Source organism: Leucoraja erinacea, chromosome 19 (assembly GCF_028641065.1).
Source record: "Leucoraja erinacea ecotype New England chromosome 19, Leri_hhj_1, whole genome shotgun sequence".
NCBI classification, from domain to species: domain Eukaryota; kingdom Metazoa; phylum Chordata; class Chondrichthyes; order Rajiformes; family Rajidae; genus Leucoraja; species Leucoraja erinaceus.
This window is the reverse complement of record NC_073395.1, coordinates 16,556,110-16,579,025: the sequence shown is the minus strand read 5'-3', so window position 1 is coordinate 16,579,025 and position 22,916 is coordinate 16,556,110. Positions and strand designations below refer to the sequence as shown.

General features: G+C 46.2%; 1 protein-coding gene across 1 annotated transcript in view; it reads right to left on the bottom strand.

Annotated features, from left to right (window-relative positions):
* Window positions 1-16,362: 16,362 nt before the first annotated feature.
* The window catches only part of LOC129706261 (F-actin-monooxygenase MICAL3-like), a 206,920-nt gene continuing 200,366 nt past the window's right edge, over window positions 16,363-22,916 (bottom strand). Inside the window, exon 39 of the mRNA XM_055650410.1 lies at window positions 16,363-22,580. Coding sequence (XP_055506385.1) covers window positions 22,396-22,580 — 185 coding nt within the window. The 3' untranslated portion in view covers window positions 16,363-22,395. The remainder of the gene's footprint in view (window positions 22,581-22,916) is intronic.

Below are 22,916 nucleotides of genomic sequence, written 5' to 3'. Positions count from 1 at the left end.
AACCTACCCTAATCATTTCTGTCTGTATCTGATCCATATGTATCCATGGATATGCACTGAATGGAGGGATATGGATCATGTGCAGGCAGTGGAGATTAACTTGCCATCATGTATGGTATGGATATTGTGGACCCAAAGGCCTGTGTCTGTGCTATGTTGTAAAGCCTCTGCCCCACTCAAACCAGTGCTGTTTGTTTCTCTATGAGCAGTAGGTGTCTAGACATGACACATCCTAACCTTTGTTAATTAATTGGTCAGTAAATGGAATAGGTTTGGAAGATGTGTCCATTCATAAGGTTTCTCCGATGCAGTGCCCTCCATAATATTCAGGACAAAGACCCATCATTTATTTATTTGCCTCTGTACTCCACAATTTGAGATTTGTAATACAAAAAAAAAAATCACTTGTGGTTAAAGTGCACATCGTCTGATTTTAATAAAGCCCATTTTAATACATTTTTGTTTCACCATGTTTATACATAGTCCCCCTATTTCAGGTCACCATAATGTTTGGGACACAGCAATGTCATGTAAATGAAAGTAGTCTTGTTTAGTATTTTGTTGCATATCCTTTGCATGCATTGACTGCTTGAAGTCTGCGATTCATGGACATCACCAGTTGCTGGGTGTCTTCTCTGGTGATGCTCTGCCAGGCCTGTATTGCAGCCATCTTTAGTTTATGCTTGTTTTGGAGGCTAGTCCCCTCAGTTTTCTCTTCAGCATATAAAAGGCATGCTCAATTGGGTTCAGATCGGGTGATTGACTTGGCCACTCAAGAATTGACCATTTTTGAGCTTTGAAAAACTCTTTTGTTGCTTTAGCAGTATGCTTGGGATCATTGTCTTGCTGTAGAATGAACCGCCGGCCAATGAGTTTTGAGGCATTTGTTTGAACTTGAGCAGATAGGATGTGTCTATACACTTCAGAATTCATTATGCTTCTACCATCAGCAGTTGTATCATCAATGAAGATAAGTGAGCCAGTACCTTCAGCAGCCATACATGCCCAGGCCATAACACCCCCACCACCGTGTTTCACAGATGAGATGGTAAGCTTTTGATCTTGTGCAGTTCCTTCTCTCCTCCATACCTTGCACTTCCCATCACTTTGATATAAATTAATCTTCGTCTCATCTGTCCACAAGTCCTTTTTCCAGAACTGTGGTTGCTCTTTTAAGTTCTTGGCAAATTGTAATCCAGCCATTCTATTTTTGTGACTAACCAGTGGTTTGCATCTTGCAGTGTAGCCTCTGTGTTTCTGTTCATGAAGTCTTCTGCGGATAGTGGTCATTGACAAATCCACACCTGACTCCTGAAGAGTGTTTCTGATCTGTCAGACAGGTGTTTGGGGATTTTTCTTTATTATAGAGAGAATTATTCCGTCATCAGCTGTGGAGGTCTTCCTTGGCCTGCCAGTCCCTTTGCGATTAGTAAGCTCACCAGTGCTCTCTTTCTTCTTAATGATGTTCCAAACAGTTGATTTTGGGAAGCCTAAGGTTTGGCTGATGTCTCCAACAGTTTTATTCTTGTTTCTCAGTCTCATAATGGCTACTTCATTGGCACAACTTTGGTCCTCATGCTGATAAACAGCAATACAAGTTTCCAAAGGTGATGGAAGGTTTGGAGGAAGGATTAGGTGCTGAGAGCTCTCTTATACCTGTATTAAGGAGGCAACCTGTTTACATACCTGAGCAATTACAAACACCTGTGAAGCCATGTGTCCCAAACATTATGGTGCCCTGAAATGGGGGGGACTATGTATAAACACAGCTGTAATTTCTACAAGGTGAAACCAAAATGTATAAAAATGGCCTTTAATAAAATCTGACAACGTGCACTTTAACCACATGTGATTTTTTTTCTATTACAAATCTCAAATTGTGGAGTACAGAGGCAAATAAGTAAATTATGGGTCTTTGTCCCAAACATTATGATGGGCACTGTAGCTCATCTTTGCACAGATTTCCTCTTCCCAGTCTCGATGACATTGAAAAGCAACCACATCACAATCCAAGCACAGTGCTACAGGGGCAGACTCACTGAGGTGATTATTACAACAGTTATTTATTGAAGAGCATTAATGAAAATGCAGCACACACCATTGATAGATCCAGTGATGGTAATTGTAAAATAAACTGACAATGTTGCACATGTTCATGGCATCGGAGTTTAAATGAACAATAATCAAGCAAACCTGCAGATAGAGTAACACATATCCGGTGGGCGGCGCGACTCTGGTCAGCAGCGGCCTCTGCAGTCTGTCCGCGGTTTATTATTTTCTGTCTGTGTTTTAAGTTAGTTTTTGTTATTTTTTGGGGGTGTGTGTGGGGGGGGGTGGGGGTGGGGTGGGAAAACTTTTTTAAATCTCTCCCTGCACTGGAGACCCGACCTTTTCTCGTTGGGTTTCCGTTGTCGTTGGGGCCGCAACGAGGAGCGGCCTCCAACAGGAAGAAGCCGGGGACTCTGGTGCGGGGCTGGCCGAGTCCGGTGCGGGTGGAGCGGTGGAGGAGCGCTGCTGCTGCTGCTGCTGCTGCTACCGGAGAGTCGGAGGCTCCAACGGCAGGTCTGTGGACGGCGGCACCGGGAGCCCGCGGCTCCCTGGAGGGAGACCGCTTTTCAGGGCTCTCGCAACGGCGACTTCCCCCGCCCGAGTTGCGGGGTTGAAGAGCTCCTGGAGCGGGGCCTAACATCACTGCCCCGCACGGCTTGGAATGGCCGCGGGACTCTGTGAGCGCACGCCGGGGGCTCTAACACCAAGACCCGGTGTGCGACCTCGCACCACCCGGCGTGGCTTTAATGGCCGCGGGACAATCGCCATCGCCAGCCGGGGGCTTTGACTTTGACTCTGACATCGGGGGGGGGGAAGAGTGCAGTGGAGAGATAAGTTTATTAGGCCTTCCATCACAGCTATGTGATGGATGTTTATGTTAATTATGTTGTGTCTTGGGTCTATGTGTTTGTAATGTATGGCTGCAGAAACGGCATTTCGTTTGGACCTCAAGGGGTCCAAATGACAATTAAATGTATCTTGTATCTTGTATCAGTGTGGAAACAGGCCTTTCGGCCCAACTCACCCACACAGGCCAACAATGCCCCATCTACCCTAGCCCCACTTACCTGTGCTTGGTCCATAACCCTCCAAACCTGCCCTATCCATGTACCTGTCCGTTTCTTAAATGATGGAATAGTCCCAGCCTCAACTACCTCCTCTGGCAGCTGGAAGTCTGGAATGTGAACAGAATGTGAAGAGAAATTGCTGCAAGCACTCCACAGGTCAGTGTATCTGCACACACACTTGTTGTCACAGGGGTACGTCCAGTTTCCAAATTCATGATGCAGCTCAGCAAAGTGTAGCTTGTGATAACCGATCACCAAGCAAGCACACGGTCCCCACAACATGAAGTGATGCTGCCGGTATGGACCATCCCCAGGCATCGGCTGACCCTGACTTAGGCTGAAACTTGTCTTTGATTTTGAGTTTTCACAGACATGATCAGGCTGAACCTTGTCTTATTTCAGTTCTGGACATGGGTAAGGAACAGGATCAGGGTCATAGATCCATACAGGATCAGGGTCATAGGATCATACAGCATTGTTAGCACAGCATCAAGCTCTTCGATGCCGACCAAGATGCCAATCTACACTAGTTCCATTTATCTGTCTCTGACCCATATTCCTCTAAACCTTTCCTTTCAATACAATACCTTGTATTTGTCATTTGAACCTCACATGAGGTTCAAACAAAATTTGGTTTCTGCAGCCATACAAGAAAAGAACCAAGACACACACTAACACAATTTACACAAAAGGCAAAGTCTTGTCTCTCCCCTGCTCTCCATTCCTCTCCCGAAGTTGAGGTCAAAGCCCCCGGCGGGCGCTAGCAAGTCCGTGGCCACTCAAAGCCACGCCGGGCTCTAGGTCACTCTCAACCCCGCAATTCGGGCGGGAGAAGTCGCCGTTGCCGGTGCCCCGCGAAGCAGTCTCCCACCGGGGACCCACGAGCTCCCGGTGTCACCATCCACCGGAGTCGGGTCGCAGCAGCGCGCCACCGCAGCTCTCCACGCTCCGAAGCTCCAAACCTTTCAATCTACCTGTCAAATATATTTTAAATGTTATTACTGTATCTGCCTTAACCAATTCCTCTGGCTGCCCGCTCCTTATTTGTCTGCATAAAACCCATTTACCTCCATTCCCTGTTTATCCGTTTGCCTGTACAAACGTTTCATTCACCCTTATCGTATCTGCCTCCACCACCACGTGGAAGTGCATTCCAAGTATCCACCACCATCTGTAAAAGAAAACACTTGCCCCGCACATATCCTTTAAAAGTTACCTCTCATCTTAAAGCTTTGCCCTCTCGTATTTGATTTTCCCAACATGAGAAAAAGATTCTGTGCCCACCCTATCTATGCCTCTCATAATGCTATATACTTCTACCAGATCTCCCCTCAACCTCTGGTGTTCCAGGGAAATCAATCCAAGTCTGGAAGTCCGCAACAAAAGCTTTACACTGCACCTCTGTACACGTGACAATAAACTAAAGTAAACTAAAGAAGTCAACAATTTCTCTGGAACGTCAGAGGTGGAGGGGAGGGGAGAGAATTAGATAAAATGATGAGAGGCATAGACAAGGTAGACATTCTGTACCTTTTCCCCCAGGGTGGAAATGTCTTAACACTAGAGATGGGAAAACTTTAATGGAGATGTGCGGGGCGTTTTTCTTTTAAAAACAGAGTGGTCATAAGGTCACAAGTGATAGGAGCAGAATTAGGCCATTCGGCCCATCAAGTCTACTCCGCCATTCAACCATGGCTGATCTATCTCTCCCTCCTAACCCCATTCTCCCGCCTTCTCCCAATAACCTCGGACACCAGTATTAATCTCTGCCTTAAAAATATCCACTGACTTGGCCTCTACAGCATTTTGTGGCAATGAATTCCACAGATTCACCACCCTCTGACTAAACCATATAACCATATAACCAATTACAGCACGGAAACAGGCCATCTCGGCCCTACAAGTCCGTGCCGAACAACTTTTTCCCCTTAGTCCCACCTGCCTATATAACCATATAACAATTACAAGAAGGCAATTCCTCCTCATCTCCTTCCTAAAGGAACGTCTTTTAATTCTGAGAGGCCTGGATCCCATTGGCAGGGGCGGTGGTGGAGACAGATAAGATAGTGGTGTCTAGAAAGGCTTTTAAATAGGCACATGACATAAAAGTGCAAAGAATAGAAAGATATGGATCATGTGCAAGCAGATGAGATCAGTTGAACTTGCCATCACATTCAACATAAACATGGGCCGAAGGGCCATTCCTCTGCTGTACTGTTCTATGTTCTAGGTTCTGTCCAATCTTTCCTTATAACTAATACTCTCTAATTACTCTGGTAAACCTCCTCTGCACCCTTTCCAAACACTCCACATCCTTCCTGTATTTGGACGATCAGAAATGCGGCCTAACCAAAGTCCGATATAGCTGCATCATGACTTCCTGTATCTTATACTGAAAGCTTGACCAAGCATGCCATATGCCTTCTTTACCACTCTATCCACACAATGCCACTTTCAGGGAGTTATGGACTTAGAAACATAGTAACATAGAAATTAGGTGCAGGAGTAGGCCATTTGGCCCTTCGAGCCTGCACCGCCATTCAATATGATCATGGCTGATCGTCCAACTCAGTATCCTGTACCTGCCTTCTCTCCATATCCTCTGATCCCTTTAGCCACAAGGGCCACATCTAACTCCCTCTTAAATATACCCAATGAACTGGCCTCAACTACCCTCTGTGTCAGAGAATTCCAGAGATTCACCACTCTCTGTGTGAAAAAAGTTTTTCTCATCTCGGTTTTAAAGGATTTCCCCCTTATCCTTAAGCTGTGACCCCTTGTCCTGGACTTCCCTAACATCGGGAACAATCTTCCTGCATCTAGCCTGTCCAACCCCTTAAGAATTTTGTAAGTTTCTATAAGATCCCCTCTCAATCTCCTAAATTCTAGAGAGTATAAACCAAGTCTATCCAGTCTTTCTTCATAAGACAGTCCTGACATCCCAGGAATCAGTCTGGTGAACCTTCTCTGCACTCCCTCTATGGCAATAATGTCCTTCCTCAGATTTGGAGACCAAAACTGTACGCAATACTCCAGGTGTGGTCTCACCAAGACCCTGTACAACTGCAGTAGAACCTCCCTGCTCCTATACTCAAATCCTTTTGCTATGAAAGCTAACATGCCATTCGCTTTCTTCACTGTCTGCTGCACCTGCATGCCTACTTTCAATGACTGGTGTACCATGACACCCAGGTCTCGCTGCATCTCCCCTTTTCCTAATCGGCCACCATTTAGATAATAGTCTGCTTTCCTGTTTTTGCCACCAAAATGGATAACCTCACATTTATCCACATAAATCCCACTGTACATCAATGCTGTACATTAAGGGTCGTGCTTTAATTGTTTATTTTCCCCTTGCATTCGACCTACCAAAGTGCAACACCCCACACTTGCTTGGATTAATCTCCATCAGCTTTTCGGTACCTTGATTTATATTCTGCTCTATGCTTTGACTGCCTTCCTTATTCCATGACCCCTAACCAACCCATCTACGTTAATGTTCAGGTCATTATATCATAAACAGTCATGGTCTGAGCATGCGGAACTCCACTGGGCGCTTCTAGCTGAATATTGTTCTTCTACCACAACCCTCTGTCTTATATCAATAAGCCATTTATGAATCCATAGTTAATCTCATGCATCTTAATATTCTGGAACAGCCTACCATGCAGACTTTCTCAAATGCCTCCGTAAAATCCCTGTAGACAACAGCCACCACCCTACCTTCATTGGTCACCTTTGTCACCTCGTCAGAAAGCTCAAACAGACGAGTTTGCTGCATACAAAGCCATGCTGACTATCCTTCATTAACCAACTTACTTCCAATGGGAGTAAATCGTATCCCAAAGAATTCTCCAATAGCTTCCCTATCACTGATGAAAGGCTCATAGGCTTATAATTCCCTGGATTGTCCCTATCTCGCTTCTCAAACAAAGGAACAAGATTGGTTATTCTCCCATCCTCCGGGACCTTGCCTGTGGCTAGAGAAGGTGCAAAGGCCCTCGTCAAGGCTCCTTCAATCTCCTTAGTGAATACAGATGCAAAGTACTCCTTTAGTACCTTCCCTTGACTCCAAGCACAAATACCCTTCAGCAGTCCAACCTTCTCCCTGATTAAACTGTCTACATGCATCAGCCCAGGACTCTGCTTTCCTTGCACAGAATACAATGTGAGTACATCAATCGTTGAATGTGAAGAAGCTGTATGCAGTACTCCAGATACCAATCTAACCAGCAGCCTGTAAAGTTGCTTCAAAACATCCCTCTTATGTGCACAATCCGCTTGCAGTAAAAACTCCCATTCCTTTGACCTTCCCACATACTTGAGGAAGCCACAGGCAATCTGCTTGTGCTTCCAGCTCACTTCACATTATTTTTCACATATTTTTACGTTTTTGTTCTTCATTCCAAAGTGAATAACTACATTTTCACATGTAATATGCCAACTTCCTGCCCACTCACTTGAAACTTGGCAGCCGTGCACTCAGTGTTGCCATTTAATTTAAGAGAGTCGAGTGAAAAGTGATTAATAGTCACGGCTGTGGGGCCAGAACAATGAAATGCTTGTTTGGTGTAACTTTACAGGTAATGCAATAACACAAGAAGTAAATATACAATAAACAATAATACAATAAATTACCAGTTATACTAGGTAACTAGATAATACTAGTGCAAGTCAAAGGACGTAGTGCAACCTATACAAAGTGCGTCGTAGTTGGGTACTGAGGCAGGCTTGTGATTTTGGTCTGTCAGTGTGGTTCAACACCCTGATAATTGATGATCATTAACATGAATTGCAAAGAGTTGAACCCCAGCAATGAACACAGTGGCACCACATCACACACTGATCGCCAAACTGAAAGGCACTGTCTTAGAACATCTCTCTGCGAAACACTAGGGGATGGAGATAACCAAGTAGATTAAGTGGTGAGAGTTCCAGTCATCAGTACTTTCCCTGGGATGTCCTCGCAGGCATTCACTTCACTGCTAATATAATTCCATAGGTCCCAGTGTCCAGCCTGGGGTGCTGGTGTAAGCAGGGACCTCTTCCACCCAGTGACTGAGCAATGCTTCCTGAATGAGTGTGGAATCACTCTACAAACACAGCGGACTGCACAACTACTCTGTGCAGTACAGGGGACAGTACCAATCACTATGTGTGGCCTTTTGATACCTTTCACACTGACACTCGGGAATCGTGATATGATATCGGGAACCTCCTCATATCTGGCTGCTCAGACCTTCTGCTCCATTTTATGTTTAGTTAATAATGGCATGCAAACTGTGACCCCAGTCAATGGCCCAACAGAGGCAGCCTCTGTGCAGATTAGCGTCAGGCAAAGGCTACATCATCGCCCCAAATGTTTTCTCACTCTTCCCTGCAGTACAACTAATTCTGCTACTACTCTGTACACGTTTTCATAATAACATGAAGTGGATATAACATGACTGATGTACTGAGGAACACACTTGACATTACACAGGCTGAAATGGTTATGACACGATTTAAATCGGGAACTAATTAAACAAAAAAGTTATGTTAGAAATTGACAAGCAGAAAAAGGCTGTCTTAGGAAGAAAATAGTCTTTGGGAAAGGGTACTCAAACGCTTTGCTAAACACATGCTTGGTCGGCCAAGACCTGCTGGTGCTCCCGGTTGCCACCCATTTTAACTGTCCTTCACATCCTCACATTGATCTTCCTGTCCTGGGCTTCTTCCATTGCCAGAGGGAGACCACTAGCAAACTGGAGGAACGCCACCTCATATTCCGCCTGGGTATCTTGCACCCCAATGGTATGAACATTGAATTCTCCAATTTCAAGCCATGCTCCCTTTGGCATTGGGGATGATGTCAACAATGACTATACTGACACTCAGAGTATGGTGAACTCATGTGGTTTATAGTGAATTACAATGGTGATGAGAAGTTCCAGGTCCACATGAGGGCACAGTCCCTCATCATCAGTGTGCAGGTGAGGTAATCTCGGGATTGCACCCGCAGCACAGTCTTGACTTGGAAGAGGGTGTCCATGGTAGCAGGCGGTCTCAGGCATATCCTGGTGGTTCAGTCGTCCTCCAAACCCCCCGCAAAAGGGGAGAACAGCTAGCAGGAAGGCTAACGGGGAGGCACGCAACATTCTCTCTTTTCCTTCCTCTGTTCCTTCTGGCTGGAATTACCTTGGTTTTTAACGAGGAGGCTGATGAGGTTCAGGTGAGTTGATCCAATACCCAGTGGGGAAGAAGCTGGATGTCTGGGCTCTCATGTTCCTGTGTCTTCTCCCATAAGGTAGATGAGAAAAAGGAAAATGACCCGGGTGGCAAGCATACATAACAATGTTTCCAGCTTTCCTGATGAAATGCACCATGAAGATGGACTGGAAGGAAGTGACGAGATCCTGGTGGGCTGGGCTGTGTTCACCACTGTGCAGGTCCAGGTGGTCAAGTGCAGAGCAGTTTCCATGCCAGGCTGACATGGAACTTACTACAGCACACGTGGGCATGCCATATCTTCTCAAAGAAAGTAAATCCACTGATGTGTTTTCTTGATCAGAGGGAGTGCAGAGACGGTTCACCAGACTGATTCCTGGGATGTCAGGACTGTCTTATGAAGAAAGACTGGATAGACTTGGTTTATACTCTCTAGAATTTAGAAGATTGAGAGGGGATCTTATAGAAACTTACAAAATTCTTAAGGGGTTGGACAGGCTAGATGCAGGAAGATTGTTCCCGATGTTAGGGAAGTCCAGGACAAGGGGTCACAGCTTAAGGATAAAGGGGAAATCCTTTAAAACCGAGATGAGAAGAACTTTTTTTTTCACACAGAGAGTGGTGAATCTCTGGAACTCTCTGCCACAGAGGGTAGTTGAGGCCAGTTCATTGGCTATATTTAAGAGGGAGTTAGATGTGGCCCTTGTGGCTAAGGGGATCAGGGGGTATGGAGAGAAGGCAGGTACAGGATACTGAGTTGGATGATCAGCCATGATCATATTGAATGGCGGTGCAGGCTCGAAGGGCCGAATGGCCTACTCCTGCACCTAATTTCTATGTTTCTATGTTTCTATCACCACATCAGTGTGAAGGGACCAGGTTGCACGCTGGTGATATCCTGGATGCCGAGGAATTTGAAGCGGTTGACGATCTCTACAGCAGCTTTGTTGATGACAGGTACACAAAAAAGCTGGAGAAACTCAGTGGGTGCAGCAGCATCTATGGAGCGAAGGAAATAGGCAACGTTTCGGACCGAAACCCTTCTTTGTTGATGACAGTGTTGTGTTTACCCTCCCAATCCCCTCAGACAACAACCTACTCTATCAGCTTGCTGAAGGTAAGGGTAAAGTTATTATCCATATACCACGACACAAGGCACTTGATCTCTTTCCTATACAGGTATTCTGCTTCATCATTGATGTTGATCCAGCCGACAACAGTGGTATCATTGATGGACTTAAAGATCGGGTTGTATTCACCCGCTTGAGATTCTTTCTTCCTTTCTTTATATTACTCAAAGGCCGTGCCTGACTCCGTCTTCTTAAACCTTCCTCTTGTTTGGGGACCCTATTTACAACCCCTTTGGTCATCCAAGGTTCCATTCCTTTGCCACCCTTATTCCCCCTCCTTAATGGTACATGCCAGTTGTGGACTTAGCAACCACTCCCAGTGTACCCTCCTGAGCTCCTCAAATAATGAATATTGGTGAATTAAACCTAAATTTAGGGGAGATGATCAGGTTTGCAACTAGTAAAAAAATTGTATTGGAGTTTGAGTAGAAACCTCCTGGAAGTTTATAAAATAATATAGAGTAGATGGCCGGAACCTTTCTCCCAGGATGGAAATATCAAATCCTGGAAGGCATTACTTTAAGGTGAGAAGGGCAAAGTCTAGAGGAGATGTGTGGGGCAGGTTTTTTTTTCACACAGAAGGTATTGAGCAAAGATCCTATAAAATCTTTGGTATTGAGTGCCTGGAATCTGCTGCCAGGTGTGGTGGTGGAGGCATTTAAGACACATGGACATGCAGGAAATGAAGTAACATGGATCATGTGCAGGAAGCAGTGATTAGTTTCATGCTCAAGCCTGTTCCTGTGCTGTACTGATCTACATATAAATTGAAAGGGAAATCTTTCAACTGAAGGGAAATATAAATGGTCTTGTAAAGGTCTGACAAATGTTGTTTAATCCACTGAAGAATGAGATAATATATTTGGGGAAGGGCAGCAAGCAGGTACGTTAAGTGGGAGTGTGCTAGTAAGTGTAGAATAGAGGAGGCTTACTGTGCATGTCCACAGGTTCTTGAAGGCACCAGGATAGGTCAATAAGGCTTTTCTTTATGAGCTGAATCAGTCAGGTTATGGTGGACAATAATGGGTTAGACTGTGCAGTTCCATCACAGCACAGGGTCGATGTGATGGATCTGGAGTGGGTTCAGGGGCTGTTGTTGATGTCTAGCCTGGGAAATTATACGTGCAGAGGGACTATCTGGTCTTAGGTTAATTTCACTGGGACAATGGGGATTAAGGGAGGACTTCAGTGAGTTGTCTACATTTAGGAGATGAAGTGGAGAACTCAAAAACAAGGGGCATCAATTTGAAGAAATCAATGAAAGAGAGACGAGAGGAACAAGGCATGCCGAGGAAAGTGACACAATGAAAGGACGTAGGAACATTTGGCTTGCAAAAGTTCGCTTTAAATTAGGAACATTCTATTGGAAAGGAGACACTAATTTTGAGGCAGACTTTCGAGTAGACTTCTCAGGTTTCCGTGGGCTGAGCTGACAAAGTATAAGATTCATCCTTTGGAATGTGGTGAAATGTGTCAGACTCAATAACAATCAGCACGGGAGCACCTCAAGGCTGCGTGCTCAGCCCCCTGCTGTACTCCCTCTATACTCATGACTGCGTAGCCGGTCATAGTGCGAACTCCATCATCAAGTTCGCTGAGGACACCACTGTCGTGGGACGTATCACTGATGGGGATGAGTCTGAGTATAGAAGAGAGATTGAGCAACTGTCCATATGGTGCCAGCACAATAACCTGGCCCTCAACACCAGCAAAACCAAGGAACTGATTGTGGACTTTGGAAGGAGTAGGATGGGGACCCACAGTCCCGTTTATATCAACGGGTCGATGGTTGAAATAGTCAAGAGCTTCATCTCTGAAGATCTTTTCTTGGTCCGAGAACACTGATGCAATTATCAAGAAAGCACATCAGCGCCTCCACTTCCTGAGAAGATTATGGAGAGTCGGTTTGTCAAGGAGGACTCTCTCTAACATCTACAGGTGCACAGTAGAGAGCAAGCTGACCGGTTGCATCGTGGCTTGGTTCGGCAACTTGAGTGCCCTGGAGAGGAAGAGACTACAAAAAGTAGTAAACACTGCCCAGTCCATCATCGGCTCTGACCTTCCTTCCATCGAGGGGATTTATCGAAGTCGCTGCTTCAAAAAGGCTGGCAGTATCATCAAAGACCCACACCATCCTGGCCACACACTTAACTCCCTGCTACCTTCAGGTAGAAGGTACAGGAGCCTGAAGACTGCAACGACCAGGTTCAGGAATAGCTACTTCCCCACAGCCGTCAGGCTATTAAACCTGGCTCGGACAAAACTCTGAACATTAATAACCCATTATCTGTCATTTTGCACTTCATCAGTTTATTTATTCATGTGTTTTGTAGTCAATGCCTATTATGTTCTGTGTGCTGAAGCAAAGCAAGAGTTTCATTGTCCTATCAGGGACACATGACAATAAACTTGAACTTGATACAGGCAGGATTTTAAGGGGACCTGCTGAAGGGAAGATTTCATTTCTCTAACGTTGATTTGAAAGTCACTGCCACCTTCCACTGAGGACCACACCTGGAGTATTGCGTACAGTTTTGGTCTCCAAATCTGAGGAAGGACATTATTGCCATAGAGGGAGTGCAGAGAAGGTTCACCAGACTGATTCCTGGGATGTCAGGACTGTCTTATGAAGAAAGACTGGATAGACTTGGTTTATACTCTCTAGAATTTAGGAGATTGAGAGGGGATCTTATAGAAACTTACAAAATTCTTAAGGGGTTGGACAGGCTAGATGCAGGAAGATTTTTGCTCTTCCCGATGTTGGGGAAGTCCAGGACAAGGGGTCACAACTTAAGGATAAGGGGGAAATCCTTTAAAACCGAGATGATAAGAACTTTTTTCACACAGAGAGTGGTGAATCTCTGGAACTCTCTGCCGCAGAGGGTAGTCGAGGCCAGTTCATTGGCTGTATTTAAGAGGGAGTTAGATGTGGCCCTTGTGGCTAAGGGGATCAGAGGGTATGGAGAGAAGGCAGGTACGGGATATTGAGTTGGATGATCAGCCATGATCATATTGAATGGCGGTGCAGGCTCGAAGGGTCGAATGGCCTACTCCTGCACCTAATTTCTATGTTTCTCAGTCAAGACCTGGAAATGTGAATGTTTGCACAGTGGCGCAGCTGGTAGAGCTGCTGCCTCACAGCTCCAGTGACCGTGTTTAATCTTGGCCTTGTGTGCTGGCAGTCTGGAGTTAGCACATTCTCCCTGTGACAATGTAGGTATCCTCTGGGTGTACTGGTTCCCCAAAGATGGGTGGGTTGGTAGATTGATTGCCAACAGTTTGTCTGTCTTTTCGTCTTTTTATTTTTAGTGTTTTTAAAGTTTGTGTTAATGCTCTCTGGTTTGCTTTATGTGGGAGGTGGACGAGGGGGCCGGGTGAAACTTCGAGCAAGGAAAAAATCTCTTACCTTGCAGGAGATGCGATCGTATCTCCGGTCGCTCTGCGGCCTAACATCGTGGAGCGGAAGGACCTTCCTCGGGACTGACTTTGAGCCCCACCGCGGGGCGTGGACTTGCATCAGGGCCGATTCCTTGCCTGGGATCGACGCTCCAACCGCGTCCTGTGGATTTCAACATTGGGGAGTCTCGGGAGCTCCAAAGTCACAGAAGGTTTCGACCAGCATCGACCCGGGGTCAGAATGGCCCTGCGCGGGGAGTTGAGATCCCCCCGATGCAGGAGCTTGATTGCCCCAACGTGGAGGGCCTGCTGCCGGCTACGGGAGTCAAGATTGTCCCGTCAACGGAAGGCTCGAGGCACCCGACTGTGGGAGAACAATGAAGGGAAGAGATTGAACTTTTTTTTCGCCTTCCATCACAGCGAGGAATGTGGAGGAGTCACTGTGGTGGATGGTTATGTTGAAATGTATTTCGTGTGTTCTGTTGCTTTTTATTAGTATGACTGTATGGCAAATCAAATTCCTCGTATGTTGCAAAACATTCTTGGCTAATAAAATATGATTATAATTTATATTACTAAAAGTCTGATCTTGACCGCTTCCTTTTGTTCTGTATATTGATTTTAGAATAAACGCTGTCACTTACAGCTGTGATTTTTGACCATCTTACTCCCCTTCCCCGTGCAGGACAAGAGTATTTTTCCCATCGATTAAAAATAAAAGTTATTAGTGTTTAAAAAATGTTGAGATTCTCTCTCCTGAAGGCCACGCCCCTTCCGGAGGGACTATAAAACTCAGAAGTGTTGAGTGCTTTAGTCAGTGTCTGCAAGATGGGGGAGCGAGGGGGTCATGTCTCTCAGTCTGAGCTGTGAATAACACTAAACACATGTCTACTAAACTGTGAGTGTGAGTGTGCACTGACCTTGAGTGCCCTTAATGTCGTTGGTTTGAAATAAAGCACAGCAAATGGTGGTTGGTTTGAAATAAAGCACTGCAAATAGTTGTTGGTGGTGGTTGTTTGAAATGGCAAATGATTAAAAGTCTAAGCTTGACAACTTCCAGCTTGCACTGTATATTGATTTTAGATAAAACGCTATCACTTACGGCTGTGATTTTGGCCATCTTACTCAGTCCCCCTCTGCTCATCAGGTGCAGCGGATTCTTCCCGTCAATAGAAAATAAGTGTTATTAGTGTTTAAAAAATGTTGAGAATCTCTCTCCTGTCAATCACGCCATGAAGGCCACGCCCCTTCCGGTGAGAGGGATTATAAAACCCGGAAGTGTGGGTGTGGCTCAGTCTCTGCAAGATGGGGGAGGGAGAGGTCACGACTCAGCTGTGATTCAACTGGACACACTGAATGTCTACTGAACTGTGAGTGTGGCGTTTATGTGGTGTTTGTGTGTTTTTTGCTGGTTTTATGGTGGTTTCATGCTGCTGGAAATGGTATGAAACTGCATTTGAATGTGGTGGCCTTGCACCCTGCATGAAATGGTATGAAACTGCATTTGAATTTGGCCTTGCACCCTGCATGAAGTGGTATGAAACTGCATTTTAATTTGGTGGCCTTGCACCCTGTTTGAAATGGCATGAAACTGCACTAGAATTTGGTGGCCTTGCACCCTGTTTAAAATGGCATGAATGCACTAGAATTTGGTGGCCTTGCACCCTGCTTGAAGTGGTATGAAACTGCACTTGAATTTGGTGGCCTTGCACCCTGCTTGAAATGGAATTTCACGGAATAGCCGTGGGTCAACTGCCAGCCCACCAGCCGTGAGTGAGCTACCAGTACATCAGGCTTGAGTGACTGAGCAGCCACCCCAAGAATCCTTTTGGCCCACAATGTCCATACTAGCCCTCTGGAAACCAGTCCCTTCAGTCCACAACACTCATACTAGCGCTCCAGAAATCCCCCACCCCCTCCTCTGGCCACCAATATTGGAATTGGTGGAGAAGTGGAATATTGCATTGGGCGACCAGCCCACCCATGTGAACATGGGACCCAACGTGTCCCACTTAGTCTAGTTATGATTATTTACATTTCCCCTAGTATGCAGCTGAGTGGTGGAATGTGGGAGGTTGGGGAAGTGGATGAAAGATATGAATTAAATAGGCGTTGGCACCAACCATCCGTGAGTATGAATGAATTTGGCCCATCATGTCAATGCTGTTTCTTTGGAAGTGTTTACCCATTCGCGTCCTCTTCCTCCACTGCCCAGTAATTTATTTTTCCTACAATAATTTAGCCAATTGCATTTTGAAGAGAAGACCATTCTTTTTGCTCGAGAATTCAGTTCTTGTGTTACCATTCCTTTTTTCACCTGGTCAATATTAGGTGAAGATTTCATTTTGTGAGACTACACTCAGAAAGTGCAGGAATGGACCCTTTTCTGTTAATATCTTCATGGATATTATGTAGTTTCATGTTGCCCACACGAGAAACAAACGAAAACACAAGCAAATAAAAAGGCAGAGGATAAACATGTTCTTTTTAAATATATAAATTTGTATCATACCAAGTGTTAATAAATAACTTTATTCCACCATCACACATTGAGAACGATAATTATTATCCAAGTGAGTGCAAATGATACCAAAGCACATCTCAGTATGTAGCCTGTCACAGAATAATAAGTGGCATATTTACATTCTGTGGAGTAAATTCTACACTGGAATCGCCCCAACACCGCAAACTGGAGTCCTTCAGAGGAAGCCTGTGTGTTCAATCCACAGCAGATGAAAGATAATGATCCACTCCTGTCCGGTTCTGTAGCCCTAGTGTGTATCCCTCTGAGTGTGCGACAGCACGCAGCTACACAGGGAGATTACATGCTGGTCTGGAGCTAAGAATGTTCAGTGTGAGTGCAGAATGGAGTGGGTTTAAAACAAAGGTACAATGTGGGATTGGAAGGAAGGGGGAGAACTCAGTGTAAGAAGACTTGAGTAGTTTATTGTCATATGCACAAGTATGCTGAGATACAGATACAATGAAAAACGGGGAGATGCGATGGTGGGGATTTAGATAGTGTGTGTACAGACTGGGATGGAGGGAGTTTAAAGACTGCACAATGTGGAATTAAGGGAGAGAAAAGATTGAATGGCTTCAGAGACAGTAAAGTATGGGGTTGTGAGAAGAGGGAGTGTGAACAACAGGAAGGCGGATAGAGAGACAGATGGACATGGTTGTGGGAGAGCCGGGAAGGGGAGGGGAAGGAGGGAGAAAGCAAGCACCACCTGAAGTCAATGTTCATACCGCTGGGGTGTAAACTACCCAAGCAAAATATGAGGTGCTGCTCCTCCAATTTGTGGTGGGACTCACTATGGCCACGGAGGAAGCCCAGGACAGAAAAGTCGGATTCGGAATGCGAGGGGGAGTTGAAGTGCTGAGCCACCGGGAGATCAGGTTGGTTAATGCGGACTGTGCGGAGGTGTTGAGCGAAGGAATGGCCAAACCTGTGCTTGGTCTCACCAATGTAGAGCAGTTGACACCTAGAGCAGCGGATGCAATAGATGAGGTTGGAAGAGGAGGTGAACTTGTTCACTCTTCCTGTGACCGCATGGGTTTTCTCCGGGTGCTCCGCCCACGTCCTCAGGATGTACAAGTTGCTGGGTGAATAGACTAGTTTAGTTTAGAGATACAGAGTGGAAACAGGCCCTTCGGCCCACTGTGTCCGTGCCGACCATTGATCCCCTCACACTAACACTATCCTACACACACTAGAAACAATTTACACATACACCAAACCAATTAACCTACAAACCTGTACGTCCTTGGAGTGTGGGAGGAAACTGAAGATCTCAGAGAAAACCACGCAGGTCACTGGGAGAACGTACAAACTCTGTACAGACAGCACCCGTAGTCAGGATAGATCCCGTGTCTGGCGCTGCAAGCATTGTAAGGCAGCAACTCGATCGCTGCACCACCGGGCTGTAAATTGCCGTGCGTGCAGGTGAGTGGTAGAAACTGGGGGAGGTTTTGGGAATGTGAGAATTTTAAAAAGTGGGATTAATGGAAATGGGTGGTTGATGGTCAATGCTCTCAGTGGGTCAATGGTCTGTTTCCATGCTGTATGACTCTCTGAGACATAGGAGACAGGAACTGAATGGTTTCAGTGTTAGTTTCATATAAGATTGTAATAATGTTGTTTTTTTAAATTCTTCATGTGGATTTCTCATAAATTGTAATTGTCACAGTTGGCACAGGGCTTTGCCAACCAGCTGAAGCTCTTGAAGGAGTGTGATGTGTTAGAGGGAGGCGTGAGAGCGGAGTGTCATGGAGAGAAATGGGGGGGGGGGGGGGGGGGGGGGGGGGGGTGGGACCGTGGGGCCGGGTTCCTCCAGCATACCCAGGTCTCACTGCTTGATCCCTGCAAGGGAACCCAGCACTGACATAGCAGGCTGCAAGATACAGTCACTACGTTTAAGAAGCATTGAGACAGTTCCAATGCAGGCAAATTAACGTAGTTGGGCAAAAAAGATCGGCATGAACATGACGGGCCGAAGGACTCATTTCCGTGCCGTACAACTCTATAACTACAGGAGCAAGCCCGAGCTGGGAACGTTGTCCCAGTGAGGGTTCAGCATGCAAAACCGAATGAAAGGGATGTATTTTAAATGTATAAAGCACACTGTACAATCACATTAAATCACGTTCCCATTGGGAACTGACCTGATTCACAGACCAACTCGGCCTATAAATCTTCTCCCAGAGAGGCTGTCAGTAGGCAGGGCCTTCTCTCCAGCCCCTGGGCTGCATCTTGCTCTCCGTCTGACTCAGACTCCAGTTTGAGCGTAGCCACAAAGTCACAGAAACAATCTTCAAACCTGACCTCTGGAATTACATTCCACAGGATTTCATTCTTAAATATATTTGTACCCCTCTGTGCCGCATCATACACACACCCACACACTCAACTGTACATAATACTGTGTTAAACCACAGGTCCAAACTGTTGTCACCCTGACCACATTGAAAGAGAGCTGAGACACAATGAAACACACACACACCCACCCACCCACACACACGGGAACCCATGCACACAGTCTTCAGTTCCATTTGCAATGGAAATTCGGTACTGAAGCAATCCATGTCTACATGCAGCAAGACCTGGACAATATTCAGGCACAGGCTGGTAAGTGCCAAGTAACATTTGCACCTCACAAGTACCAGACAATGATTATCTCAACAAGTGAGGCTCTAGCAACCCCCTATTGACATTTGATAGCATTCCCATTACTGAATCTCCACCATCCATACCCTGGGCATTGTCTTTGAACCAGAAATTAGACCATGTACATGAATATGGTGTCCATGAGAGGAGCTGGTCGGACATTGTGTGTCTAGCTGTGGATGACTCACTTCCTGACTTCCAAAGTGTTTTCTCAGTCCCTGAGGCAAGCCAGGAGTGGGATGGAATACTGTCCACCTGCCTGTACGAGTGCTGTTACAAGTTCAACATTCAGGACAAAGCATGGTTAGCTCCTCAAGCACCACCCCAAACATTAATTCCTTGCACAAGCAGTGCAGTAAAGGATGTTTGCGTGTTAGTTTAAATTACCAGCTGCCCTCCAGTACCTTAGAGAGGTACCTTGTTGACTAGCAACAGGATGCACTGCAGTTCCTTGCCACACTTCTGCGACAGCTATGGCCACGGGAATGGGAAGCAGATGCATGGGAACACCACCAGCCCAATGCTGATGCAGTCTCACGCTGAAATAAAACTGAAAGGTTACCTGACAGGATCAGTGCTTAAATATACAATCTCTCTGCAATTGTCCCGGCTTGGAGTGGCTTCACTGTTCCTTCATCATTGTTGAATCAATGTCTTGGAATTCCCTACCTAAGTAGCACCCTGAGAGTTCTTTCAATAGAAAGCGACTCACTCACTACTTCTTTAGCGCAACTAGGCGTGGGCAATGATAGGAGCCGTGCATATCCCGAGTAGGAATGATAAACTGATGCAGTGTATAGGGGCAGAATAATGCGCAGAGCGGGACATGGTTAGTATATAAGCATATGAGATTGTGGTGGGGGAAATGCAGAATGGCTGGGAAAGGTTGCAGAGATAAGGAAATAAATGTTGGGCATGGTTGGATGCTTGTGACGTGCGGGACGGGAGGAAAAACCTGTGATTTCTAAAGTTCATTGATTTACAAGAACAAAGCGACAGGTAGAAGTCGATACAGGAGCTGGTGACTCATCTGGAAGGAAGTGATGGCAGGGTGGGTGGAGCGTGATGGAGAAGGAAGGGTGCCTGTTCAAGGGTGGGGAGTTGGATGCAATACACTTGGTGTCCAAGCAGGTCGACATGGACAATTTCCAGCCCTCCCTCGGAGCAGCTGTAAAATAAGTGGAGGGTCACCAGAATGGCATTGTTTTAGAAAAGGAAGGTAGGGAAGAGAGCAAGTTATTACTTCAGCCAGGTCTGAGATCAGTGTGGGAAATGATGAATCATCATGGTTTAATCAAGGATGGCCAACATAGATTTGTTTGGGAAGGCTGAGGAAGACAAATTAGATATTTTTTGAGAAGGGGGTGATGATGGCATCTAAGTACATACATGGATTTCAGCAAAACCTTTGACCACATCCCATCCCATGGGAAGAAAATAAAACCTATGGGATTCAAGGGAGACTGCCAATCTGCACTCCTACTCTGAGGGAGAAAACTAAAGCTATTATTGGTCATTGGTGAATGGGAGGCTGTTTGCAGTTGAGACCAGAAGGCTCAATGGTCGCTGTGTATCAATGATTTGGACTTAACTCTGGGTAATATGGTAAAGCGATTGCAGTAATGTAAACCGTGGCCACGTGACTAACGGTGAAGAAGAAAGTCACAACCAACAAAGAAATCACCAGTCTGGTCAGACAGGCAATGTTATATGGAGATGGATAATATCATGCATTTGGGGAAGGCAGACACAACCAAGCAAGAGGATAGTGGGAAATATCGCTCCAGCAGGGGTTTGGAGTGTACGTTCCGTTGGATCTGAAAGTCCCAGATATGGTAGATAATGGTTAATGAGACATCTGGGATACTTGCTGTTATTGGTCAAAATGCAGACTACGAGAGCCGAGATCTTGCAAAGACTGTAACATGCTAACTGGACCACACGTGCCGCACCGTGTCCATTTCTGGTCCTCACATGAGAGAAAAGGTAGCTCTTAAATAATTTCCTCATTGGTGTTGGGAGTGCATGGGTACATGGTGTGATGGTGATGTTGCGATGGATGGGATGGGTGCGTGCACGTGTGTAAATATGAAGGGTTAGATCTGGTAAGATACAGAACGTGAGTGTGCAGTGATGTGCGCGTTTGTCATGGTGCAATGATGGGAGCTACATTCTGGAACTATGGCACAGAAACTGGCCGCTCAGATGTCACTTTGCACCACTCCATTCACCTTTACTTATCTAAATCAGCATGACCTGTACCCTTTGATTTGAAAGGCCCATCCAACCTCCTCTTAAACATTTCTTTCAAGGGGGCATCCCATTGCTAGGTATTGCTGGGATTTCTTCCGAATCCCCTTCGCACTGGGCTAGATTGTGTATACTGGAGTGGACGATGTTGTCTTTACTGGAGCGATCTGTGTTGTATTTACTGGAGTTTAGTTTAGTTTAGTTTATTGTCACATGTACCGAGATACAGTGAAAAGCCTTTGGGATGCAAATGGGAGCAAGTGGGATGTGTAAATGTGACCATGAGGAGTTTTAGGAGGTACAATGTTCAAGTGAACTAAATTAGAGTTGGAAGGAGTACAGCGTGTAAGTGAACAGGTGGGAACAGGGTAAGCTGCCCTGTGCTTGTTAAATGGTGGCAGGTCGCTGGACTCCATTGAATGCCCCACCACTGGTATATTCCCCCTCCCTTTACTTGCGTCATGGCATTTAAATGTTTTTTTGCTCCTGCGTGTGTTCTATCACACACGGCTCACCCTCCCCAAAGGAAAGGTAACTGGATCCTACAGCAGCTGGGAGTGGCTCACTCTGTGCTCAGTACTTCAAGCTCCCAGATCAGCGGCAGCAAGCTGCATAAATACCTATGGGCCGGCTTGTGAAGGGCAGCTGCCCCTCTGGACTGGGTAAACAAGAGGAGCAAGCCTCCACCTCAGGGTGCAGCGTATCTATTTCTGATGCGCATGGAGGAAGAATTGGTGGACTGAACCAGGTCTATACTCACTCAAGGGCTCTCTCTCTCTCTCTCTCTCGAGCTCCGGTGCCGTTCAGTTCTACTGTTCCCTCACCAAAAAGAATCAGTTTCTACGAATCTGATGAAATAACTCAGCACCCCAAATTCCTGTGTTCCTTATCCTCTGAACACCTGCCCTATACTGTAAATCTGGCCAATATCTGAAGTTGCCCTTGGGTCAGGTGGGATCATGTGTGGCTAACACCTGGGAACACAGCACAAGTAGTATTCTGCGGTGTACACGGCAGTGGAAAGGCTGCAGGGGTTTGTTCCACCAGCCATTTGCAAGACAGCCTCTCTTGCCTTCCCTGCCGGCTGCTGATGCCCAGCACTCAGTGACTGCGGCCACAGGTGGACTGTCTATGACCAGTTCAGGTTGTAGCTCTTGGTCAGCATCACCGCCTCCAGGTCCTTGTCCTCCTCCTTCTCGCGGAGCCGCTGCTCCTCGAGCAGAGCCACCAGCGCGTCCCGCTGCTCCACCACATCCAGCATCTCGTTCAGGATCCGCTTCTCCTCCAGCAGCTCCTCGCTGTTCTTCAGATTGTCTGCCGAGCACACAGGGAACGGTCAGAGCACGGAGCAGCTCGTGGTCCAGACATCACCCAGCGCAAGGGCTGAGGCCTGTCACAAAACGAGTCAAATGCCTCGTGCCCATGGGAAAGGGGGAGAAGATCACGCATACATACAGTGCCGGTAACCTGGGCCCATGGACCCAAGTACCCCCAGGACAAACAGCTGAGGAACATGGACCGAGATACCCCTAGAACAAAGACTGGGGATGAAACTCTAGAGACTAGGATGTGAGGGGATATACTCTGGCAAAGGGGACCTTGATATCCTTAGAACAAAGGGTGAGGATACTCTAGGGACAGGGACCTAGA